Source organism: Fusarium subglutinans (assembly GCF_013396075.1).
Source record: "Fusarium subglutinans strain NRRL 66333 chromosome Unknown NRRL66333_c0000259, whole genome shotgun sequence".
In the NCBI taxonomy this organism is placed as follows: Eukaryota; Fungi; Ascomycota; class Sordariomycetes; order Hypocreales; family Nectriaceae; genus Fusarium; species Fusarium subglutinans.
In genome coordinates this window covers 1-25,566 of record NW_023502322.1, presented here as the reverse complement: position 1 = coordinate 25,566, position 25,566 = coordinate 1, and the positions used below count along the sequence as shown (strand labels likewise).

General features: G+C 47.6%; 8 protein-coding genes across 8 annotated transcripts; 6 read left to right on the top strand and 2 right to left on the bottom strand.

Annotated features, from left to right (window-relative positions):
• Nucleotides 1-409: 409 nt before the first annotated feature.
• On the top strand, nucleotides 410-1,870 carry FSUBG_12269 (C6 zinc finger domain protein; the record flags this gene model as incomplete). The annotated part of the gene is made up of 1 exon (XM_036677040.1): nucleotides 410-1,870. The coding sequence occupies one exon, from the start codon at nucleotides 410-412 to the stop codon at nucleotides 1,868-1,870; it is 1,461 nt and encodes a 486-aa protein (XP_036532249.1).
• Nucleotides 1,871-3,331: 1,461 nt separating this feature from the next.
• FSUBG_12268 (TRI13-cytochrome P450) lies at nucleotides 3,332-5,159 on the top strand (the record flags this gene model as incomplete). Its single annotated transcript, XM_036677039.1, has 3 exons — nucleotides 3,332-3,799; nucleotides 3,850-4,398; nucleotides 4,449-5,159. 3 exons carry the CDS (start codon nucleotides 3,332-3,334, stop codon nucleotides 5,157-5,159), a joined length of 1,728 nt encoding a protein of 575 aa, XP_036532248.1.
• A 160-nt stretch (nucleotides 5,160-5,319) lies between these two features.
• On the bottom strand, nucleotides 5,320-7,015 carry FSUBG_12267 (uncharacterized protein; the record flags this gene model as incomplete). The annotated part of the gene is made up of 8 exons (XM_036677038.1): nucleotides 5,320-5,651; nucleotides 5,707-5,774; nucleotides 5,823-6,208; nucleotides 6,258-6,325; nucleotides 6,378-6,414; nucleotides 6,467-6,648; nucleotides 6,713-6,848; nucleotides 6,899-7,015. The coding sequence occupies 8 exons, from the start codon at nucleotides 7,013-7,015 to the stop codon at nucleotides 5,320-5,322; spliced, it is 1,326 nt and encodes a 441-aa protein (XP_036532247.1).
• Nucleotides 7,016-8,485: 1,470 nt separating this feature from the next.
• On the top strand, nucleotides 8,486-12,651 carry FSUBG_12266 (amidase signature domain protein; the record flags this gene model as incomplete). Its single annotated transcript, XM_036677037.1, has 8 exons — nucleotides 8,486-8,807; nucleotides 8,858-8,959; nucleotides 9,006-9,258; nucleotides 9,639-9,844; nucleotides 10,250-10,283; nucleotides 10,644-10,809; nucleotides 10,863-11,239; nucleotides 11,289-12,651. 8 exons carry the CDS (start codon nucleotides 8,486-8,488, stop codon nucleotides 12,649-12,651), a joined length of 2,823 nt encoding a protein of 940 aa, XP_036532246.1.
• Nucleotides 12,652-13,896: 1,245 nt separating this feature from the next.
• FSUBG_12265 (Delta endotoxin central region subgroup 1) lies at nucleotides 13,897-15,380 on the top strand (the record flags this gene model as incomplete). Its single annotated transcript, XM_036677036.1, has 2 exons — nucleotides 13,897-14,953; nucleotides 15,016-15,380. The coding sequence occupies 2 exons, from the start codon at nucleotides 13,897-13,899 to the stop codon at nucleotides 15,378-15,380; spliced, it is 1,422 nt and encodes a 473-aa protein (XP_036532245.1).
• A 626-nt stretch (nucleotides 15,381-16,006) lies between these two features.
• Nucleotides 16,007-16,723, top strand: FSUBG_12264 (uncharacterized protein; the record flags this gene model as incomplete). Its single annotated transcript, XM_036677035.1, has 2 exons — nucleotides 16,007-16,154; nucleotides 16,212-16,723. 2 exons carry the CDS (start codon nucleotides 16,007-16,009, stop codon nucleotides 16,721-16,723), a joined length of 660 nt encoding a protein of 219 aa, XP_036532244.1.
• Nucleotides 16,724-17,655: 932 nt separating this feature from the next.
• On the bottom strand, nucleotides 17,656-19,783 carry FSUBG_12263 (tol; the record flags this gene model as incomplete). The annotated part of the gene is made up of 4 exons (XM_036677034.1): nucleotides 17,656-17,887; nucleotides 18,004-19,654; nucleotides 19,708-19,738; nucleotides 19,781-19,783. 4 exons carry the CDS (start codon nucleotides 19,781-19,783, stop codon nucleotides 17,656-17,658), a joined length of 1,917 nt encoding a protein of 638 aa, XP_036532243.1.
• A 2,188-nt stretch (nucleotides 19,784-21,971) lies between these two features.
• On the top strand, nucleotides 21,972-23,720 carry FSUBG_12262 (uncharacterized protein; the record flags this gene model as incomplete). The annotated part of the gene is made up of 3 exons (XM_036677033.1): nucleotides 21,972-22,304; nucleotides 23,210-23,254; nucleotides 23,307-23,720. The coding sequence occupies 3 exons, from the start codon at nucleotides 21,972-21,974 to the stop codon at nucleotides 23,718-23,720; spliced, it is 792 nt and encodes a 263-aa protein (XP_036532242.1).
• Nucleotides 23,721-25,566: the final 1,846 nt, after the last annotated feature.

Genomic DNA, 25,566 nt, shown 5'->3' with positions numbered 1-25,566 from the left:
CCGTAACTAGTAACAATCAATTCGCTCTCTAAATAATATAAATGACATAAAAAGCCAATGATGATAAGTAAGGTCCGATGAAGTGGACTGTCATCGGCCTAACATCTCACCGTCAGATGGGGCTAGCCGGTAACGGAAGATGGTGGGACCGGCAGATACCGAGAGCTTCACAAAAACCCTCCGAGGATGGTTTTGAAAAAGGATTAGCGGGTAAACAGTGCCTCATTAGCTAACGGACCAGTGACGCGCTCACTCTCGCACGCGGACTGATGAACCTCAGTCAATCTCTACTCTCCCCCTTGGCACTCAATTGCTCGCCCTCCTTGCCGTGCAGCCCGAATATTTCATTCTTTCCCCCCACTCGCTCCCCCAAGACTCCGACCGGGTTTCTGTGTAACCCCGTATAACAATGGGTACCTCCACGGTCCATCCTTCGCAACGGCGGCTGTCCTGCGATGTCTGCCGTCGGCACAAGACGAGATGTCTACGCATCAAGCAAAACGACCCAAAATGTGCACGATGTACTATGCTCGACGAGGAATGCAGCATTGGTGGGCCGAAGAAGGTCGGGAGACCCAGGAAGTCAGACTTGCCAGCTGGCCAGCATGCACGCAGAAAGTCGATTGAGGAGACCGGAGCGAAGCCAGTTCGATTGAAGAAGAAACAGACGACCGCAAGGAACCAGCAGAGCGACCCAGCCACTTCGAGCGAGTCACCAGACTCGGACATCTTCTTGGAGATAAACGACCAATACGAAATTGAGAACATGATGTTCCCAACAACAATACCATCAACCACAGCTTCTACAGCGGCGCCGCCGGCTATTGAAACCACAACAAATATTATCTTTGCCCTCGAGTCATCGTGGTCTACTCCTAGAACAGCTGAACTGCAGACTCCATCATTCCCTGAGCGACTGCCGTTGAAGATCTCAAGTTGCTTCAAGCACAGCTCCGCTTTTGCCGACTACGACTGGAACATAGATGAAAATGATATGTCAAAGGCAAAGTCGAGTCGGCTCGACCTTACTGTCATTTGCTCTAACCCTGCAGGCCTGGTGATTCCAGAGCTAGGCTCCCCCGTGGCTAGTATCGAGCTTTCAGACGCTCTGTCTAAGCTGTCGAAGCTCAACAACGACTTACACACCCGCATGGCCGCCATTGAATCGCATCGGTCCGTCATCACCCTGAGCAGCATCCTCTTCCGCGAGGGCCCGCTATTTATCGACAGCCTCACGCTTGGAGAGTTCACATTGGAGTCAACTCAGGATCTCTTCCAGGTGCTATCGCGGCTTCTCAACAACCGAAAATGCCATCCGCCAGTTGAGAGTGTGCACATGCTCGATATTGTGAACCTGCCGGGCCTGGACGGCCAGTCTTCGTCGCCACATCCTTACGGAGGTGGACACAATGGACCAAGGCCCGGCTTTGCCTCCTCCATCACATCCGCCTCTCTACCGCCGTTACGAGCTCCTCTTTTCTTAACCATCGCAGCCGTCTTCACTCAGATCATATCCCTCCATGAGGTTCTCCTCAAGCATATAATCCTCTGGCTCTCCATCGAACCCCTCAGACCCATCTCGGGACTCCGGACCGGCGAGGCGTCGACACAGGATCTTTGCGTGCAGGGCATACGCTATTGCAACGCCACCCTCAGCTTCCTGGAGAGAATCGAGCAGATCCTTGGCCTCTCCGGGCTGCCCGAGTGGGGAGGGTCGGGGCTGCTGTCCATGCAGCAGATCGATCTGCTCTGGAGCGTGCTGGACGGCGGCGAAGGTATCGCTCCGGGCCACGGTTTCATGCGGCCGGCGTATGTGAGGAAGTCGCTGTGGAAGGCATCGTCAGTCATGAGTCGAGTCATGCCCCAGTAAGTGGCTCCTGGAGGCGAGCTGAGACAAACCCATTGTAATACATGAATGACATGTACGATACACAAAGGAATAACGATATCAAGATAAAAATAAAATAAAGAAATAAAAATCCCTCTTGAGTGCGCCTGAATAGTATTCTATAGGAACAGGATAGCAACCGAGAGGTGAAACCTGTCAGTTCCATTTATTCTATGAATCGAAAAATCTAAATTCCAATCTTCCATGGGCTTGTTCCAGCGCTCAGTAATGTTTTTCTCTGCCTCCTCAGAAATCTTTTCCACGGCCTTACTGCCATTATCTAAGGCCGGTTCAGTATGCTACCCAAATTCTCCATGGAGGTGAGTCTATAATCCTCTGATTTCTGGGATCTTCAACGGGATGGGATGCCATGTTGTTGTTGTTCTTGATTGTGATGATTCTATTAAGGCTATACTTTTGTGAGAGGACAGTGATATACATGCTATTAAATAGCCTGGTGATGCGAGTACAAAAGCTAAAGGACCTTGAGCCTACATAACCTGCCTGAGCTTCTCGGGGCGCTGTTGACCCTGGTTGGTCGTCGCGAGCTTAATGGGAGCTTGTCAGGATTCATGGCGCTTCTGTCTTCGGCACTTAGGCATCTCAGGAATGAGACCACCTGTGTGCCCTACAAGGCTCAGTGGAGCACCCCTGTTAGCTGCACCCAACCAACGTCCACCGTGTTTCAGCAATGTCTCATCGCCTACAGCTTTATCGTTGCACCGAGCCACATAAGCTGACTTCGGCATTTACGAAACTCGCCTGGCCTTCTCGGCAGCGCGGTATTCAGTGTCTGTGGTTTGAGTTTGTGTCAATATGCCGAGAGCCGATTCCGGAGATCCGGGTACTACTGGTCCAGCGGTGAACTATCGAAAGTGGCTCATGCTATCTTGATCCCTTTATGGCATATGGTGGACTGAAATACCTATAAAGTTGCACAGACACTAACAAATCTGAGTCGTGAGGGTATCAATTACCAAAAAGGATCAGCACTGCATCAATAATCCTACGTGGCCTGCAGTCTGACGAGCGCCACTTTCACATCTCCTGTCCAAAGCAATGGCTGTCTCACTCAAGCTCAGTCAATTGGCGCCCAGACGTACGTCCCTACTCAGTTTCATCACCAAAGTCCCAGGGCTGATCTTGTCATACCAACAAATTGCCTTGGCATTCTCACATCAGATTTTAAAGGGGCTCTAGCGAGGCCCCAACTGTACAACCAACGTCGTAATGCTAGCCCTGTAATTGGAGCACCTCTCAATTGCGGCTTACCATCGTTGAAACCATCTAACCTCTTTAGGGGTAGCGAGCAGAAACGTTGAATTAACTGTCTCAGTTCGTTATCTCCGTGTTGACTCTCTTAAAAATGCCCTGGGCCCGCTTTGACTGTGACAGCTTGGTCTGTTCATTTTTTGTGACATTTTGCAGTGAGAAATTGCAGACATGTCGTTGCTTGACGCTCTAGACTCGTCGTCCACGAGGGTCTTGTTAGGATGTCTTTTATTAGCAGGCATTGCCTACACCCTCTACCGCTCAATGCTACCCCGTCCCTTAGCAGACATCCCCTATAACGTCTCCGCAACCAATCGTATCCTGGGCGATCTCCCCGACGTCAAGGCATTCGGGAGCTTGACCGACTGGTTAGCGACGCAGGCTATTCAACACCAATCACCGTTATTCCAAGCGTTCATCCGCCCGTTTGGGAAGCCGTGGGTTGTTGTCGCTGATCATTATGAGGCCGCTGAGATCTGCACGCATCGAGTGAAGGAGTTTGATAGAGGGACATCGAGCACGGCTATTTTTAATTGTGTCGTGCCGGGGGCGCATATCACGCTTACGAGTTCGGATCCGCAGTTTAGGAAGAATAAGGAGCTTGTGAGGAATTTGATGACGCCGTCGTTTTTGTCAGAGGTGAGATGAGACTATCGGGATACGTGATCAAGAGACTGATTTGAGTAAAGGTATCGGCGCCTGAGATTTACGATAAGTTCTCTCGATTGGTAGAGCTCTGGGGAATGAAGACTGAGCACGCCAATGGTCAATTCTTCTCGGCCTCAAAGGATGTACACAACGCTGCCCTTGATATTATCGTATGCGCCGCTTTTGGCCTCGACACTCAACATACCCAACTCGTGAAAGAAATCCAAGAGCTCGCCCCAGATAACAACACCTCTTCAACCAAGACCGAAGGCGAAATCGCTTTCAAGGAACTCCCTCTTAATGAAGAGCTCAACGCCTTAGCAACTGTCGCCGAGAGCGTCGCCAAGATTATCAAGACGCCTTCTCCGCCGCTATTCCACTGGATGTATCGAACCTTTTCGGCCACCCTGAAGAACGCCTTTGCTCTTGCGAAACGACTTCAGGAGCGAGAAATCGCTAATGGCATCAAGAGAAGAGCAAATGGAGAGGCGATGAAATGTGCGCTTGATGAGATCTCGGTTCGAGAAGAGGCGCTGGCAAAGAAAGAGGGGAGAGAGCCTGATTACTACTCTCAGGTGATCACCAGTGAGGTGAGTACCTGCGTCGCTCTATCTGACGCATTATGCTGATCGACTTACAGATGATGACCTACCTCATCGGCGGCCATGAAACTACTTCATCAGCTGTGCGATGGGGCTTGAGCTATCTCAGCGCCGAGCAAAGAGCCCAATCTGAACTACGCAACGCGCTCCAACGAGCATATCCCCAAGCTAAATCTGAGCGACGTGCTCCTTCACTCACTGAAGTCATCCAAACTCGTGTTCCTTACCTCGATGCAGTCGTCGAGGAGATTCTTCGCTTGTCATATCCCTTTGGCATGACTCTCCGAGAAGTCCAGGTCGATACGCAGATCCTCGGTGCACGTGTACCAAAAGGCACAACAGTAGTCTTCTTATCCAACGGTCCAAGCATATTGTCACCTCCAATTGACTTCGACGAGTCACGAAGTAGTGAGTGGGTCAAGTCTCGCAAGCCAAAGCCTTTAGAGAAGGACTATGACTATTCGAGTTTCAAGCCTGAGAGATGGCTCAAGACGGCTGCTGGTCCAGATGGGAAAGAGGACGTGAGCTTTGATTCTCAGGCGTTTCCGATCCAGGCCTTTGGGCTAGGTCCGAGGGGCTGCTTCGGGAGGAGGATGTCGTACCTTGAGATGAAGATCTTCTTCACTCTTGTCATCTGGACTTTTGAGTTGTTGCCGTTGCCAGCTGATCTTGCGAGACCGAAGCCAGTTTCGTCATTGACTAGGAACCCTGATAGAGTGTTTATCAAGACACAAAAGGTCGTGCTGTAAAAGGAAAAGTAGAATGATATAGATAGATGTCGAGTAAAGGAACTATTATGCTATGCCGATGAAGCGCTTTATGCTGCCCAGAACTTCCTATGCAAACCCGCCAAACCGTGCCAATGCCAAAATCAGATAATGCAACTCAATTGTGATGATCCAAACGCCGTCATCTGGCTATCCACGTCTCAATCACACTCCTAATCTTGCTATCAACCTTCATAGGACTAGGTTCACTCAAAAAGCCCCCTGTATCATGTAGCACCAAGTCATCTGGCTCCACCAAAGTCGTTCCGTCACTCCGCGACATCTTAATAGTCGCCAGAGATCTTTGAACAAAGATTCCCTCTGTGCTGCTGCTTGATCCTTTGGGTAGAATGTTCCATGACCTTACCCGTGCTGCGATAGCGCGGAAGATTGGTTGCATGTGAGGCATGCAGGCTACCAAGATACCTACGCCGCTTTCGATGTTGGACCATACGACGAATCCTTGAGCATCCGCTATTGCCTTCCTCTCAGCTGATGTATTAAGGTCAGGGACTTGGAATATACTTACATGATGCGTTGAATGTTCTTGTGAAGTCTAGTAAGTAGGGGATTCGGATGCAGCTGGCTGCAATGAGACTAGACGAATGTTAAGATGGATTCTAAACAAGAAAATGGGAGGCTTACAAGATACCAACGCCAAAGATCACCATAACGCCAGCCTTCTTCTTCGGCTGAAGTCCTAAAGAATACAACTGCGTCAACGGTAGCGCAAACATCCAAATATCAAGAGCAATGTTAACACCAGCGTGAAAGAAGATGATTGCCGGAGTATTGAGTGTGATACCACGATGTGGGTACTCTTTCCATCCATCCCAAAGCAAGTGAATTGGCTGTCGCTGCAGTGCTCCGCATATGATGACGATGATTGTCGTGACAATGTTAAATGCGATGGTGCACTTAATGATCAACCTGAAAGTCGGATCGGGGAATGTTCGGAGAAAGAAATAGAGTATTGAGAGCTTGATGAGGCAGAGACTTAGAACGTAGGCGTATTGAACGACAAGGAGGTACTATACTTGTTAGCCGAGATTGATGGGCTGGTTGAGGATAAGAGCTTACTATATGAAAAGTGGTGATAGTGCTGTCATCGAGCGTCCAGATGTTCCGCCCCAGGCCCGCAAATGTCACTGTACAAAATCAGCAATGGACTCTTAGATATCTACATAATGCAGAACTCACTCAGGCCCATGATGATGCATTGAACTCCTGTGAATACCTAGCAGGGTCAGTAAATCAGCATGACGCACGACGCATCGGGAAGTCCTTACCGACGCTGCAATGATGAGATAATCGTCAGCACCCCATTGTGAAAAATGATACGATTTCGTGACAGTTCGAAGGACGATGGAGAACACTGCTATCCCAAGGATCGTGTAATTGATGCCTCTGATGTTGTGATCGTTGTCAAGCTCCGGTCTGCCGCAATTTGTCTGCTCAAGCTTGAGAAAGTCTGTTCAGCAAGCGTGAATATGAGTAGCTTGATCTTTGCAAAGCCAATATAGAGGGGTTCCTACCAAAAAGGTCTCGAATCGGGCATGATGCGTGGATACAGCTGGCTACCGTATTGCCGAGTTTGTGATCATGGCATATCCGTTCCTTGTTCACGGTCGAGAATATCGGCTCATCAACGAACCGCGAGAAACATTTGATCTACAAACTGATTAACGAATCCATAGCGCGAGATGAATGGGTACACGCACGGCACATTGCGACGCGTCCTCTAATCTCTGAGCAGTGGTCGGTGAACTAGCGTCGACTTGGGAGAATATACACGGTAAAATGAGAAGAAACAAGCGTAATATCGCGAATAGCTTCATGATGGTCTACCGCACAAGCGAAACATGGAGCACCCCAAGAACTTTAAAACCGCGGGATGACGGGGTAGACTTGTCTCATTAAGAATTCAGGGGCACGGACTAAAGGTGGTTTTGCTTTGTCGACGCTAGGCCGTCCATTGGTCTGAAATAGACGAGATCTTCGTACTCTAAACCAATGGGCTGTATTGGTCCGCGAATAAGGATGGCCATCACACTGAAAGGAGCTAGGCGGGGATCTTCACTGCTTATGCATTCCAGGGTTACAGATTAGGCTTATTTTTGCTACGCTTTTGACGGGGAGATTGGCGGGACGTCTTGGCAGGGCCTGATTTGGCGTTAGGCTTGTCTGTTGGTGGTGAGTATGAGTCTTGGCTGCGGCAATGTTGTCGGCAGGGCAAGCCATCAGTGCAGTGACCACTAGCGATAGGTATGATCTGTAGCATTTGGACATATCTTTAGCTGGCTGTGGGGTTCGAATTATGGCTGTTGAAGACCTTGCGACGTGTTTGGCAAACGTAAATGTGGATTATTAGAGTCACAGCAAAGTCCGGCCAGTCCATTGGCACAGACGCCTCGTTGGGCTGACGGACATTCCGGATATCACCTGGAAGCTGTAGAATTTGAGATATTCGGATGCCGGCTGAAACTTCATTGTCCATGGAATGAAGGCTTTGCGCATCAATTATGTCCGTTGATCCACATCATTTCCGGGCCCATTCGAGATCTGGGATCAGTCTAGATCGGGCATGGCGCTTGATCTACTCGTAGAATCGTCCACTTTGTCAAGGGCTGTACGAAGTAGATAACAAATACAGGCTCCATGATATGATATCTGGAGATTGAGAAGTGCAGACTCCGATGACTGTTGGTAGGTGGTCAGAAATGATGGGAAGCGCCTTGGTGGAACACTCGGCCTCCTTGAAGTTCGATAAGTATTTGTAACAGAATTGCAAAAAGGCAACAGCAATCCTACCCGCTTTGACGTTTTATTGAGCAAATCATGCACTAATGTAGGGCAAACAATAAAGTGTAGTCGCATCAGTATTCAAGCGACGCCTAACTATAATCAACAGAAGAATGGTTCTCCTTATGTCGCAGGCTGGAATCAATGCTAAACGCCGTCGTCAAGATCCACAGGTCTAGGGTGAGCAGTACAGATCAGACTGATTATATAAGCGGGAAATTCACGTCGTCAGCGGGAAATGCTCAGTGGAGACATTTGCCGACCCAATCAAATTGAGTAAAAGCTGCCAAGTCTTGACGAACTGGAGCTGCTAACATCAAATTTGACCAAGCAACCGATAGTTATGGAAACGGTTCCGAATATGTGGAGTTTCAGATCTATATAAGTCTCGTCTTTCCGGACCTCGGCATTCCATTCAGTCCGAAATTTGGTCAGTATTTATTAGAAGCGTCTCCCGTTTTCAGCAGCGTAAGATCTGTTGGTCAACCTAGCAAAAAACACCAATCATGTCTCGGTTATCGCCCCTTCTCCGCCAACGACTGATCCTTGCCGCCAAAGTCGCTACCGGGCTCTCAATCACCGGTGCAGCAAGCTTTCATCTCGTGACAAGAAAATGTTACTTTGAGCCCTTTGGACCGGACAATGGCAGATCATTGTATGAGCATCCACTGCTGAAGCAGATCAATCCTTGGAATAAACCGGGTTCGGCCGACTCGTGCGTGAGAGAGGTACCGTTCGATAAGCTGGATAAGGTGCTTTTGGAAAATGCAAAGAATGGAGGAACGAAGCTGGTTGAGAGGTTTATTGCGGGAATGTGGGGAGGGTTCGGTAAAGGTCATGGAAATTGGTGTTTTAGTCGTAATGCTGATGATGAACAGGATATGGTATCCAGAGAAGAATTATGACATTCTTCAAGAACGAGGCGAATAAGAACGACCTATGGGAGAAAAAAGATCTTCTAGCATCTACCTATGAACCAGGTATGCTATCTATGATTTTACTCTTCTCTCCTCTGACACGCAACAGGCACATATTTCACGAACCATTTCGTTGTTCTATCAAAAACACCAACATGTATCACCATGAGGGGCTGCTTTGATCCTCACCAGTCACCTCCGACTCCAATGAACGTCGACAATCTCGTTGAGATTCGTGCAGAGCTCGATAAAGCAAAGCAGGTGGCCGTTCTCAAGCTCCAGGTCATCACATTTGACGGAAGGAAAGAAGCGAGTGACAAGGAGGACCCTTTTGGTGGTGTTGGAGGATGGCTTCACAGACGGTATTCTACGTTACTGGTGGAATCAGGAGCCAGGAACTGCTTGCAATGAGCTTTTGTCAGATGTATACTATCAAGGACACTTGTGCGGCGACACACTATGAAATTCTGTCTTGAACTTCAGCATCTAGCGATGATGGTTTTTTTGGACGACACAGGAATTCTGTAAGAACTAGAGAAAGGCTGCGGTGCCATTCAAAGACAACTCTGTACACTACCTATATAAATTAAACCACCGCTCTAGAAAAGCGAATACCGTCGCACCCAGCTCAACTGAAAACCACTATTCGTTTCCAAGCCTATTAGCCCTCATCGATAGCACCGACCGGCACTGCAGTATCTCGCAGTGTTCTTGCAGCATTCCTTCTTGCAACACTTTTTAGTGCGACAGCAAAAGTTGCCGATGGAGCACTTTCGGGGGAACTTGGCAGGGCAGACTTTGGCAGCGAGTTGGAGAGCCTCGCCGTGGGAGAGGCTGTAGCCGTCTTCGCCAGAGTTAGCGAGGTCTGGGAGACCCTCAGCAGTGCTGATAGCAGGGCTAGCGGCAGCAAGGGGGAGGAGAAGCAGGAGAGTAGTGGTGAACTTCATGGTAAGAGATTGAACTAAGTTCTCTTAGCGAGAGATAGAGCCGATGTTTTCTTGCCGATTGGGTACAGAAATGTTAAGGCGAGGCAGCTTGTCGAGGACGAGAAGTCGTAATATCAGCGGAACTCGGGGTCCTTTATACTTATCCGACAGACCTAAAACTGGATTCGGGTAAGATTGCGCCGTTACTAGTTGCAGGTGACCATTGCAAGCCATACATCGACGTATGCATCACGGTCTCTATAGTGGTGCCCCTCGCACTCCTAGCTCAAAGCAGCATGGCGAATTGCGCGACGTCACATCAAGGGTCATAAGGCTCGTTTCAAACGCAAACCTGGAGGATCGCCATTCACTCTTCGATCAAAGCTGAAAGTTAGCTTCGTCTGTGCCGCCTGACTACAGTTTTTAGCTTGCCTAGTTGGCATTTTGCAGGGGTTTAAGTGGTACGATGGGAAGTAATTAATAACTCAAGCTTTTCTATTTAGATCCTTCGGTGATGTTGGGCATGGAAAAGGCGCCTCGACTGGTCCATGGGATTTTATTGGTCGGATGAAGTTATGGGATGAGGTGACAGGCGGGAAGCTTAGAGTAAAGCTTCTCCGCGGATCACAGATCCAATTGGAAGGGGAATTGAGTGTTGCCTGTTCGAGCTAAAGCGACTATGGACAACGCAGTCTGTGACAAAATTAGTAAGAAGCTTTAGCAATTAGCTTCATTAATTGGTCAATGGCTTGTTGAGGTTTTGGCTTCGCCCCCTCTCAATCAAGTCCTTGTTCTTTGTTCTACAGTGAATGATTACTCAGCGAAGCCAACCTCCTCGCTATTGCGATGCCACAGAAACCTTCATTGTCCTCCTTCAATGTCGACCGGGCGAAAGCTATTCGCACAACTCCCCCAATGGCCTCTCTCAACTCAACTATCATTTTTGAGGCTGGAGGCAAGCGATACGTCACAACAGACGCCATTCCTGTACGTTCGTTCATCTAATGCCACTCGAACTTTACATCTGACCATCGATATAGTTCCAGTCCCATACTAATACTCCACTGGAAACTCTACTAGTAACCGTTCTTGCGAACCATTACGGTATACCCCTCAGCAAAGAGTGGATGAAGAGATACTTAAACAAGCTGGATGGCTGTGATGTTTATGATCGCGACTTGTTCCTTTCAAGTGTCATCATCACTACCCCGCATCGTGACCAGGCTATGCCTCATGATTCTTGGGAACATCTAAAGGAACTGGGAATGAAATGGCTCGATATTGTAGTTGAAGGCGGCAAAAAGCATCTTCCTACAGGGCCTTATTTGTACACCAATAATAAGCTTCACCCTATCTGTCGTTTATATGATGATGAGAAAGGAGCGTTCTTCTCAGGGTTGAAGCTCAAGCTAGATCTGTAAGTGACGTGTTCTTTGAAGCGTCTGCCGACCACTGATATGGACAAGGTCGCCATTGACACCGTTTGATCAACTCGGCGTTGCAAGTATTTCTAATAACTACCTCGCAATCGCCGTCCCGTCTCGAGCACCAGCGCTCGTTACCGACACCCCGCAAAATTTACGCGTTGCAGTAAAGGACTGTTTTTTTGTCCGCGGCATGAAAACGTCACTCTGCAATATGGCTTACTACGAATTAAGTAACCCGGCAGCTTTCACGGCTGATGTGATCCAAGCACTGGTTAATGACGGTGCACACATACTGGGCTTGACGAAGCTCAGCTCAATGATAGCCCGTGAAGAGCCCATGGATGCCGTTGACTATCCAACAGCCTTCAATCCCAGAGGGGATGGATATCAGTCTCCTGCCGGAAGTAGTAGTGGGAGCGCTGCTGCTGTTGCGGCTTATGACTGGCTCGATTGTGCGATCGGTACTGATACGAGCGGAAGTGGGCGTCGGCCAGCATTGGCGAATGGTGTTTGGCAATTTAGGCCTTCTCATGATTCTATGTCGTTGAGAGGACTAGTCAAGACCTATGCCATGTTTGATACGCCTTGTGTATTCGCGAGAAGTCTCGATGTCGTACGACGCGTAGCCAAAACTTGGATTGCGGCTCCATTGCCTGTCACCAAGAGGCCATATCGTCTCATCTGTCCACTCGATTATCTTCCAACCGAGAATTCAGAACAAAAGAAGATTATCGACTCCTTTACACGAGATGTTGAGACTCATCTTCCCGCTACTATCAACCAACTCTCTATCAGAAGCTCTTGGCAGCAGTCACATCCAATAGGAGCTCCTGGTGATGTGGAAGAATATCTCAAAGATGTCATCCGAGGAACCTTTTATCATCAATTTTACCACTCGACTTCAAGCTTCAGAGAGCTGTACGCTAAGAGACATGATGGCCAACAACCTTATGTGATCCCCTTTGTTAGACGAAGATGGACTCAAGGTGCCTGTGTTTCCGATGCCGAGCATGAAGAAGCTACGCGACGACTACTCGTTTACAAAAAGTGGCTTCATGATCTATTATTTGGAGACGAGGACTTTGAGACGCTTGTCATTCTTCCCGTCGCTGAAGTCAAACCTGTCTATCGTGATGAGAAGACAGCATCACCTGAGAATCAGTCTGCATATGACCAATTATTTTTACCACCAGTTCTTCAGAGCCCCGATGTCGTTTTACCAATTGGAGAGACGCTGTACCATTCAAAGATCAGCAAAAAAATTGAGTATCTGCCAGTGGTAGCCAATCTCGTCGCCGCACCAGGCCGAGACCATGAGCTTTTGGAGGCGGTTGAAACAATTCTTGAGAGATCTAAACGGCCTACGGTAGTTTCTACAGGGCCTAGGATATTCGTTCCATAACTTGATAACATCGAGCCGACATCTTGAATGTGCCCGATGTCATTCGGATGAACAAGTTGGGGACAGTGAAGAAAACAAATAAAGGCATGTAGGGAAGCACTCCATCGGGGAAAGATGACTGTCAGGCGCAGGAAATAAGAAACGCAGGAGTCGGCATAGCCTTGATCCTCGGAGAACTATTTTTAATCATTTGATGGACTAGGATCTCGACAGGGCTGATGGGCGCGTTTTCGACTGGATCATAAAGAGATTCGTAATATCATACGTGAAATGAAAGCGGTCAAGAGTTGATCAATAGAATTCTCTGTCACTGATACAGTTGCATCGGTAACTAATGGCCCCGAGACATTCCATTTCAGCTATGACGAAGGTCCGGGGAACTTGTAAGCCGCTGTAGCAGCCACATTTCAGACGAGACTCTTACTGCCAATAGCTTGAAGCTGATTAAGTCATCACAAAAGTATATCACTCTGTTTTCAATTAGAAGACTCATCTTCACCGAAGCTATGCGTATACTGCCTTCAAAAAGCAGAAGTTAATTGGGATATTTCAGTGCATTAGCTTGATATGTCTCGTGGAGACGCCGTAAGCTTTCAGTATCAATGAACAGCCTGGAAGTCGTTATAGTAGTGGCCACACGGAATACATTGACTAGACGAATCATAGGATCACCTTGTGTGACAGAATTTATCAGGCCAGCTGAAAGAAGACACCGTGCCCACCATGTGTAGATGCCGCGATCATATAAAAAGACGCAACGCAGTACTCTCGACCAACTATTATACAGTACCTTGTCTATGGGCTGCATTGTCTCAAACCTCAGACGTTCTAGTGACGGTTTACTGTCTAATACCTTCTTGGTTAAGAAGCTGGAAGTTGATAATGGAGAGCTGAAAGGCGGAATATGCAGCCATCTCTGCAACCGCCCCTAAACGATCGAGATCCTGCAGATCACCGGCTCTCTCGGTCGATGTGCATATAAAGAGACCATATGAAGAATTAGTTAGAGATTTCTATGTATATGAGCTCAGTTTGAGGTCCCTTTCGTGTGTCCAATAGGGTGCCCGTGTTACCTGGTTTACGCTCTCGCGCTTGGCCGCCCGCAAGAATCTTAGTAACACTGCGGATATAAAGTCGAGATATGCTGCCCAGAAATTGACAGCAGACGAACACACAGCCATCTCTTCCTCCAAAACTCCTCATAACACCACAATATTTTATTACCCTTGCAACCATTCCTTCAAAATGGTCAAGATTGACGACGCTTTTCTCAACAAGGCTGTCAAGAAGGGTCTTGACACAATCCGGAACGGCGAGCACCTGGACCTGGAAGACCCGAATGAAATTGGCAACTTCATTTTCGGGATTCTAGCTTCAGGTCTTGAGCTCATTCCGGGTTATGGTGACGCCCTAGCCGCGGTTCTCAATCTCTTCTCTCCCCTCATCTTCCAGCCCAAATCGGCCGCAGACATTTGGGAGAAGCTTTTAAAACGCATCGAACACATGATTGATTCCAAGATTGAGGAGTATCACTTGGAGACTCTCAAGGACAAACTGGCAGGCCTTGACGCCGCCATCAATGACTTCTCTGCCCTCGTCAAGGAGCATGATGAGGGTAGAGACGTGACAACTTTGCTTCTCGGTTACTTTACATCGCTTCATCAGACGATGATAGTTTCAATGAGCGAGTTTACGTCTCCTAAGTACGGTGTGGCGTCGCTGCCCTGGTTTGCCCTTGCAGCGACAATGCCTCTCAAACTATTGGGCGACGGCATCCAGCATGGTCGGAAATGGGGCTTCTCTGCTGACGAAGTCGACTTTCTCCAGGAGACTTTTGATAAGCTCACCACGGAAAACGCGACCATCTCACATGCAGAAATTGCTTCGCGTCACAAACTATTTCTCGAGAATCTCATGCTAGACGACACCAGGATGAGTGATGTGCCTACAGAGACACTCGAGAAATGGAGATCTGTGCACGAATACCTTGCTACGATGAACGAGCATGCCATTCCTGCCATCGATAACTCGAGCTATGTTACATACGCCAAGACGACCTACGATTCAGGACGTTACAATGTTAAAGCCGAATGGGAGGGCCTATCAGGCTATGACACTGGGGCTAAAGAAGGCGCCCTTTTCAGGGCTAAGATGCAGTACGACGCGGGTATGACTATTCACGTCCTCAACTACGCCGACTTATGGCCTTACCTGGCAGGAAAGGAGCTCACAGAGGAAGCTCTTACAAATCTAGACGGCGAGATCTTTGCGTCTCGTGGCCGCCATGACATTCGTGTAAACGGTAACCCGTGGGTAGACAAGCCCTTCCCCCTGTCAAACGGGGAGAAAATGAACAGATCACAGCTGTTTACGTAGGCGGGATTACCAATGTTGAGCTCCTGCAGATAAAGTATGGCGACAAGTGGGGAACGGCCTATGGATCTGACGCCATTGACAAAGCAAGCACCACAGACTTGGACATCAAGGCGGGAGAGTATCTCTATTGGCTTGATGTTTGGTTCGGCCAGAAGCTGGGTTGCGCCCAGTTTTGGCTGAATAATGGAAACATGCTAAGAGAGGTGGGAAGGAGTGGAAGTACAAAGGGGGAGTTATGGTTCGCGGATCACCAGGTCACTAGTGTTTACGGGATCAACTACGAGAGCCATCCCCCTTCGGGTTTGGAGGGTATCATTGTTGGATTCAGGCCGCTCTTTTTGAAGTGGGATTAAGGAGGATAGGGAAACTTTCTGAGCTCAAGTTCCATATCAAGACATTCTTTGAGAGCTTTGTCTGTAAAACGAAATTGCAATAACTTGGCTGCGGCCAAATGAAAGTGACAAGGTGGATACCATGAAGTGAGAGGGAATGTTTGTCGACTCTTTTATTCAACATATAATTGTTCTATACAGCTTCAGGGAGTGCTGCATGATGGGCACAAGGATAGAACTTCTGACAATGACAACATGAAGCTACTCTCAAGCTTGTATGTGTTTATTGGTGTTCTTTACCTTTGTGCGCTGGGGGCTAAAGCCTCTTTTAACTACCGACAACCTTATTCCTGCTACTCTCAAGGTTAGAAAACACGCGTCTGGTTGTGTACAATGCAGGGGTTCTGTTTGCAAGCTGGAGATACCCTGTCTAGCCAGTGCGGCTGAGGGTAGATCAACGCCTCACGAAACTATTGATTCGAGTATCGAATGATAATGCTCGACTGCCGAGCCCACGGGGTCATATCGCCCCTTCAATTTGTCTATAAGAATCAGTCGCATTCCCTTGTTGTCAGGTTCCCTTCAGACTTGCAATTTTAGTTGCTTGCATTATTCTGCAGTCCTCAACGGCATAAACATCGTTCAAGATGGTCAAATTAGCGCTTCTTAGCTGGCTAGCGGTAGCTGCCCCTGTATTCTCCGCACCCACTGATGCTGTTAGCGGCCTCGACGCACGAGCCTGCACTACCCCAGCCAACACCCTCAAAAACCCAAGCTTTGAGTCGAGCGCTTTCAGTGAGTTTGCCTCAAAACGACACGAGCTACCATCTCCAGCATAACTAACGCACTCAGCACCATGGGTCTTCAAACCCACTTACGTCAAACTCGGCAGCGCAACAGTTGTGAAATCTGGCTATAAGAGCGACCACGCAATCCAAGCCGTCGGAACGTCCGGCTACAACGAGCCAACCAGCTACAACAAACTCTCCCAGACCTTCAAGATCTGCAAAGCAGCGCGCTTCCAACTCTCATGGTCCATGCTCCTCCCCAAAAATAGTGTTGGGTACACAGCGCCTAGCAAGCCTGGTTTGTTTGTCCAAGCGAAATCCCCCGACGGTCTGTCGCATTCAATGGGCTCTTTCAGCTTTGATACCAAGACATTCAGCAGCAACATCTATACGCCTAGCTTCAAGGGTACGCATAAGGTTGACCAGTGGGCCAATTTTGTTGCGGATCTTCCGACCTCCCAGACTGGTACTTGGACGATTTCTATGGAGTGGTATGTTATGGGACCTGGCGTGAAGGAGACCAAGACTTCGACTCTGAAGTTCAAGATGGATAACTTTGTCGTGAAGCCTAAATAATGGCCCACAAATGGAATAGTCAGTGATGAGACGTGTTTGTAACCTAGCTTCCTCAATCCCGAATGTTCTACATTGCTTATCCCTTCATGCGGCGGGGTGAAACTTAAGCTATCCTTGCCAACTTGATCGTGACATGATCCGGACGTGGGGAACAGGAGACGACGTGTAGATGGACTGCTTTGGCTTCAGGCAAGCACTCGAAAAAGACTTTTAGTGCCCTATTTCCCGCGAAGAGAAAACATTGAAAGCGGTAAACCCTACAGTTGGCCCTTGTATATGGGAAAGCGAGCCATGGCGGAAGAGTCGAAGTTCTAGGAGAAGGTGAAATGGAAACGCATGTATTCTTTATATGGGACATAAAGTACTTCTGATATGCACAACAAGTTAACATCAAGATTTCCCTTGATGTTTGCCAGCAATGTTGACAGGTTTGCCACAATTCCTGAGCGCGTTTCCTGAATTCCAACTTACACAACGAGTATCTTGACGAAGCGCCACGAAAGGCATTTTTAAGCTCTGATGATCGGCCAGCTATGGAAATTACCGCTTTCGTCTGTTCCTGGCTAACTCTAGCCTATATTTGACAAAATGACGTATTTGATCTACATGAAGATCCCTCGCCACACGATACTTTTCAAGCAAAAGATGGGGAATGATATGCAAGTCAGATCAGGTATCTAATAGAGGACCGGATACCCTGTCCTTTACATTGGCGAGACGCACGTTACAAAAACCATGCGATGAAATACTTCGGAATGAGACCAAGTTCTCTGCGCTCTTTCGACCTTTAAGCCACAAGTCTCGGCTGCAAATATCGCATACAGCTCATGAGACCCCAAACTCCAGTATCAGAATCACCCACCATCTCGAGCCAAGCGAAGCCATTAAATTTAAACTCCTTCAGATCTTTCAGCATGTTGGATCTCAGCATGTTAGACCGGCTTGTCAAGAGACTCATCGGCGGCGACGAATTCTACGGTCTCCACGACCCTGAAGCCATTATTGCGAAGGGACGGGAACTCGACCGCAAGCGCAGCTACATGTACGGCAATTCCAACGAGAAAGAAGCCCGTAGGAGGGCGGCCGCAATAAGCGCAGGAATCGGAAATAATGATGGGGGCGGAGGTGTGGGTTGGAGCAGCTATGCTCGCTGAAATATGGAACCTGTCAATAAGTCAGAGCATGGTTGGAGGGACACCCAGTATTTTGATTTTTTGTATTTAAGGATTGCAAGTATATACTACATTAAGACAATTTCTGAAACTTCTAATCCTTCTAACAGCTCTCTTATACGAGATGCGTAGAATCTGGATGTATTTTGCATAGTCTCCATGTCCGGCCCTCGCAGCGTATCATCCCTTTTCAGACGACTAAGGAACTTGGTATAGTTGCTCATCAGTAAAGCATCATGGCTAATTCCAACATGGCCAACTCGCTCGTAGTGGTCACTTCCCAGCCTTTTGATAATATGGATGCCACAGAACGTAAAACTGTCTTCGACATTCACACCAAGCGGTATAACGAATCCTCCAATGGCAGGGGGCCATCTTACAGGCGCTGGCGGGCTATCGGGCTTATAGTCGTTAACACAAAGCTCTTCAAGGCGAATGTCTTCGAATGGCGTGACTGCGTGGCTAATGTTGCCATTCCATACGCTCATGGGTGTGACCTGGGTTGGCAGTAGGGACTTGGCATCTATAAGAGGGGCGTGTAGGGTGATTGAAGACATTGAGCAGTCTCCCATATGACTTGGACCGTCGGAAGTATAGCGCACATCCTTGACGACCACAGACTGAAGTGGACTCCAATTCCCGTCCCACATTACCTGTGAAGAGACTGAAGCCCATGACCACGAAGGATACCTAGCAAGTCTATGTTTCTTAACCTTCGGCGTAGGCCAGACCATCCAGAGAAGATCCAGCGGGAGGTATTGCTCCCAGATACCAGCTAGATATCTGTCGTCCGGCCTTGTGCGCTGCATCCGTTGAGCAACTCCAGCCAGTGCAATTGTCTTATCTGATTCGTAGGTCAGATTCAGTCTGGAGTACTCCTGGACCGTTCGATGCCATGTGAACTGGGCTTTATCGCTAAGAATGTCACTGACGGAACTGAACAGTGTAGGCTTGAAGCTTTTGCCGTCGTTGTAGTCCCTATCGTTGCATCCGCTTTCGCTGCGTTGTGAGGTTTGGCATACCCAGATGACTTCCTCGTTGCAGAAGTGCAATACACGCGGTGACAATCTCATCTCTTGATAAATCCATGCACGGTTCAGGGGTGGGTAACCATCGTTTTCGTCTAACTGCCCCCAGTGATTCGGAAAGAGTGGCGGTCGTTGACGGACATAAATGTCCTTGTAGCCAGGAACCAACTTGGCCACGTATTGATGGCTAGTCTCCGAAAAACAACCTTGGGACCCATCATGGGACTTTGTAGCTGCAATAGTCAGGAATGAATGCTGATAAATATCTGCCATCTGAGCTGCTTGTTCTTTCCAGTCTTCTGGGCTGTCTTGGACGATGCAAAGCGAGTCAATCCAGAGATAGGTAATTCCAAGACTGCGACATATGTCAACAGCATCGCGGAACGTTTTCGATAGTTGTTCTAAAGGCACCTCTGTCTTGAAACTGGCAATTGTTTGTGTCGTCGTCTTGACAATGCTGATCTTGCCCCAGCAATGGCTGAGACATGCGTATCGCAGCCCTTGACCCAGATCCTCTCGGAGAACCAGATTCCCATCACTGAGATCAAGCAGCCTCTTTGGGCAAGTGAAGGAGGCATACTGGCCGTGAATTTGAGATCTACATCCTTTGTGTGTATATACACAATCCTTTATCCAAGCCTGTATCGTGGTGGTTGTAATGTGAAATTCTGTAGTGCTGGGAAAATAACCTAGACGTAGCGGGGTGACACCCAGCTCAGCGCCTTCAACACCTGTAAGATAATCATTAGTGAATGGTCAATATAGCTCCAATCACAATGCCAACAGGATGCGGTATTTGGTAGAGGAACCTTTTCCTGGTCCCTCGTTATCGAGAAACTTAGATAATAGAGACTTACCATGCTGGTTAAAAACTTCCAATAAAAACTCGCCACCGGGCCAGTTAATCTTAACGTAAGCATGGGATAAAATGGCCACTTTTGTGATGTCCCAGACATTGATATGTGCTGCACCTTTGCTAATACACTTTAAAACGAAAGTGCAACGAGAACAACCGGCTTCCGCTGCGTCCACTAACGTATCGTATGTGCAGCCTTGATCATCATTAGTGGGGGATGCTGAGAGATTACAGACTATGCAGGCCATTTCTCTGTCACCAATAAGAGACCTGAGTACCTTGGGCCAAGAAAGACGCGACTATAGTGAGTCGGATGATGCAGCAAGTCGGCGCTGGAATTGGAGGATTATGCTAGAACAAAACGAGGGTTTCTTGAATTCTAGGACAAGTCTAAGTCACCTGAAGATTCATAAGCTCGCAACACAGTTGCGGGGTAAAGGGTCTCGAGCATCCTGGTGGCCAGCTTGGAAAGGGTTCCGTCAGGCCACGGAGATTGGCTCTCATGGGGAAGACTTAGATAATGGCGCAGTATGTTAGGCGCGATTCTTTATCGCGTTCCTGCTTTTGACCTGGAGCCGTCGACAAAGCTCATAACTGCTAGCTTCATGGCGGGATGTAATGTCGTTATGTTTGACTTGGTGACTTCCAATGTTTTGATCGCTCATTTCGGGCTGAGGCGACTCTTTATCTGTGGCTGAAAATACGGGAGAATAATTTGCCGCATATGCAGCCAGGTTTCTGCATCTTGCGCTTGCATGAATGTCGTTGGGCAGCAATACACCCAAGTACTGAACTAAACCACAACAATTAGAAAATAATATGATACGGTCTCTTTACCTGAATACCGCTATCTCTCAATCTCACACGTCAAGTGCCCAGACCCCGACAGATCCTAAGCCTCCGTCAGCAAATCAGCAGCGTGATAGACATGGCAGAGGGCTACTTGTGCAATGTATGTATCGCAGCCTTGAGAGGCGGCAACAAGATCAAAGATTCCAAGGATCATTTTAAATACGGTAGACGAATTTTCACAAACTACCACCATCAAGAATATCGCGACTTGGCCGTCAGTAAAGATCAGCATTGTTTCATCTGTACGTGGTTATGGAATAAGCTGCCAGCTCAGCCCGACAGAGACAGTTTATTAAACGATGGCTTCCGGATATACTGTAGTGCTTACAGACCCGATGTCGTTTTCCATGTCGTGTGCCCTTGGGCCGTCGACTTTGACCTGAAAGGTAGGATTGAACTTCCCAGGGAATGAAGATGACCTTCCTTACTCATGCCACTATTAGTGTCTGTGCTTAGTAGGAGAACACCCTCGTTACAGTCAATGTTAACATTACTTGATACTAAACCCTGGGCGTATCTTGATGAACACATTGGGTCGAGCCAGTCTCTACAGAAGCTCAAAGCCTGGCTCTCAACATGTCAAGAAAGTCATCGACATTGCCTTTCGTCTGGTTTTGGCCGTGGGATATATTTTCCCAGCAGAATCATCGATGTCAATGACGCCAATGAGGGGATAGTATATCTACGCGAGAGAGGCGAAGTGAAACCCTTCACTTTAGGAGACAAACGCATATCTGGAGGGTATCCTGCATACTGGACACTCTCACATCGATGGGGTAATCCTGACTTGATCCAGCAACTTTCAGAAACCACAGAGGATCAGTTTCGGTCTGGCATGGCGCTCAGCAGTTTGTCGCCCACATTTCGCGATGCTGCCCTGCTACTGTGTCGTATGGGCTTCAGATACCTATGGATTGACTCGCTATGCATCTTTCAAGACTCTCTGAGCGAGTGGCAGCAAGAGGCTAAGGCAATGATCCATATCTATCGCCATTCATTCTGCAATATTTCCGCTGTCGCAGCATCTCCAGACCCCAGTAGCACCGGCCTATTTTCGAAGAGAAGTCTTCCATCGAGGCAATTGTTTCCTTTCATAATAGGTGACCAGCATCTAGAAGATGGGACCAGCATCAATGTTGGGCCATGGTTATTGTACAACGATTCTTCTTGGAATGACGAGATCGAAAATACACCGTTAAACACGCGTGGGTGGGTTGTACAAGAGCGTTTTCTAGCTCCCCGTGTTCTTCATTTCACAAAAAATCAGATGTACTGGGAGTGTCTGGAGACCACTGTATGTGAAGCAGATTCAGACAGGAAGCTTAAGATTCTTGCCAAGGATGATCACTTCCGTTATTGGAGGACATACAACACTCAGCGCTGTACATCAGAGGCATGGTGGCCGTCCACAGCCGCTTGTGAACCTTGTAGAAGAGCGGATCATCACGGAACCCCCAGGAGGTGATCCTACAGGTCTTCTGCGTTCAGCCGAGCTGGATATTGAGTGTATGCTGTTTTACTATCGCTGGACGGGTCCCTCTACCACTCTCGCAGTATACGAAGACGATATTATAAGCGAATGCTATTTTGAGGAGGAGTTTAGCTTGCAAAGTCTACAGCTCGACACCACAGATCTAGTGCGAAAGTTCAAAGAATTGGGGCAAGTGGAAGGAGTTTGTGTACCGCTATGCGCGGGTTATTATGGGTATGGAGGGGGCAGAAACGTCTTCATGATGCTGGAGCTTGTCTCGGGGACTATTTTCAGGCGTATTGGGACTTTTGAGCACGGGGGAATAGGTAAATGGATTGGCGAGTGGTCTGGATCTCGATCATACATCACACTCGTATAGCCTATAGTCATGACCTTTCTCTTCAGCAAGGCACTGTTAAAATACCATCCGAAATTTGAACATTCCCGATCGTGAGGTTGCCTTACCAAGACTTAGTTCCACTCAGCGGAATTTTCGGCAAAGATCGAGATCATGAAGTGTCCACGTTTTTGATCTACGGTGACCTTACATTAGCGAGGGCCACGGAAAGCTTACAATACTCAATCACAGAGATGCATTCCATGCTCGTGCATTTTCTATACGAGAAATAAGTTCCTCTGGGGGCGGAGGATCGTAGTATAAATGTAGATCTTTGCTGCATGGTGGCCGAACACTATAAAGCGGCCGCTCATGCATAACCAAGAGGCGGCCGAACCATACACTGTAACCTTACTAACTACTAGTATGACGATCGTATGTATTCCCCCGGGCTTCATTATCATAAGCAAGTTGAATCCTCAATCTGACATCATGTACAGAACGTACTTGTTGTGCTTCTTTTGGAGATTGCTTGCTTTCACTATCGCGCACCTTCATGGTAAAGCTGCAAATTCGTTGGTCGTCCTGCTAGTGACTCTCACCCAGCCATCCTGTCGTCTATCCAAGACCAGATCGCCGATTGTCTTTGATTCAGTCCATCCACTGTGACTTGGATAAATGTTTAAGGATGGTCTACTCAAGTATAAAAGGCCATCCACCGGCCACTTCAACGGAATACTAGCAGCACAACTTCTCTAAAACCATTACAGAAGCATACCAAGCTATCGAAAACCTTAAAAAAGAAATCCAACTCTGTAAGCTCACATCATTGAATTAACCTTCCTTCTCCTTACTGATTCCCATCAGACCGCCAACATGAAGACAACCGCCATGCTCATGATCGCCGCCTTCGCCAGCAGCGCCTTCTCCCTCGAAGTCAAAGACGCTTCAACTCCTGGCGGTGGCACTCCTGGCTCTCCCGCCTGCAACCGTCAATGCCTCATCACCATTTCCCCAGGCGACGGTGCCTCCACGCAGAGGTCCGATGGCTTCCCTGGCTCTTGCAAGGAGTACGCTACTGGTCAGCTCAAGGGCACTAATCGTTCTGTTGACGGAGGGCGTCTCAACATCAATGGTGTCGGGGGAAATCTTGTCATCGACTTTGTCAAGAATGGGCGTGATCGCCGTGCTTCCTTCACTAATTGTAAGGAAGCTGTTTTTACGGGTGCGCAGTGTAGCCTTAAGCAGGGAGGGTGTGACAAGCAGGCTGAGTCTGGATAAATCATGCTTTGGGAATCATCTGTGAGATGGGATTCTACTGTTCTCAAGACACATTCATTAGGATATTTCAGACCTTCCGTTCGCTTGCCTGGCTCGTTGTCTGTATACAGCCATTACTTAGGAACAATTACAAACTTACATGAGGTTCACGAGCTCCTGGGTAGGAGTCCCCCATCATCTCGTTGCAATTATCAAGATCTCCCGTGAGTTCGTGGAGGTTTAAGAGTTATATGATCTTCATTATCGTACCCATGACCCACTAGGTGGTGCCCAGCTACTCCGTAGCTATCACACTTATCCACCTGATTCCAATGCTCTGAACTGACCAGTCGAGAAGTTCGTAGAGGAGCGAGGCATCATGCATGATAGGAACTTGATACCTTCGCGGTATGGACTTTGAGAAGGACATAAGTTCCATGATTGTCTCCGCTGACTAGCTGGACTGGGGTCGCAGTTTAGATGCCAGCTCATAATCTCTGGACGTATCTATCTCCTGGGAAAAGCTCACAGTAAATGGCATTGTCAAGTGTATTTCCAGCCTTACAAGGCTCATTCCGCTTCACTGAGGATATCAGTGCCCCGCCTATACAGAAGCTACCTCTGCCCGGAAGATCGGCGAACTGTGATAAAGTTGAGAGGTTGAAGGAGGCGAACTTCCAAACGATCATGATTCGTCAAATGCAACCAAAGCCCCTTTCCAGAACTAAGCGTATCAATATTGATTCTTAATTTTCAGCCTTTACTTAATCACCTTCTCTAATGGGCAACTATGTCTGTGCGACGTGTTTCACTGCCAGTAGATTAACCCAAAACGATGCGGCCGACTGTTGGTTGTTGTCCTGTTGGTTGTCCCCTGTCAAGCCTGCATATGCAACTAGACGAATCTGGAAGTGCACTGAGAGAAATGGCCGAATGAATCTGGAACCTACAATCCGAGCGTGAATTGCAAAAGGTAGAGACGACATGACAGCTGCTATTAAAATGCTTGTAATAGTAGATTCTGCTTTTCTTCAGTTCCTACATGTGTTGAAGATCTAGCGGTGGTGGGAGCAGAGTCAGATCATTAAGTTCTACCCTAGCATGTTAGAGTACGGCTCGGGCCTGAACTATTCCTATCTCGATCTTCGTCTGCATATCATTCAGGGAGGATGGTCCTGGTTTAATTAATGGCCCCTATCAGCTTGGCCTTGGCTTCGGCTCACGAATCAGTCAAAACAGATAAGCCTGTTCCCCACGACCAGTACTGGTCTTTCGCGACCTTCACTGGGTATTCTTTACCTTCCAGCGACCCATCATCCATCGTTCTTGACACTTGAAATTTTCCGTCGCCAATATGCTTACGATTTTAATCCCCACGCTAATACTCTCGATATTTGCCAATCGTGTTTTGTGTGACACCAAATTCCTTCGTCCACCAGAATGGAACTCCGATTTCGACGGTAAAGACGGCTTTGGAAAAAATATACAATACATGGTGGGAGATACGATTCAGCTCCTCTGGGAGCAGGGTTTGCTAAAAAACTAATTAGTTTTTTAGTACCTTGGATTTACTAGTACTAAATTAGTATTAGTATACTAATACTAATTTATAGTTAGTATTTTTACTAATTAGTATTTTTACTTTAGTTTTTTTACTAATTAGTATTTTTACTTAGTATTTATTATACTAAAAATAAATTAGTTTTAGTATACTAATACTAAAAGTAAATTAGTTTAGTATACTAAAACTAATTTATTTTTAGTTTAGTATTTAAATACTAATACTAAAAATAAATTAGTCTTAGTATACTAAGACTAAAAAAAATACTAATTAGTATTTACTTTAATACTTTAAATTTTAAATTTA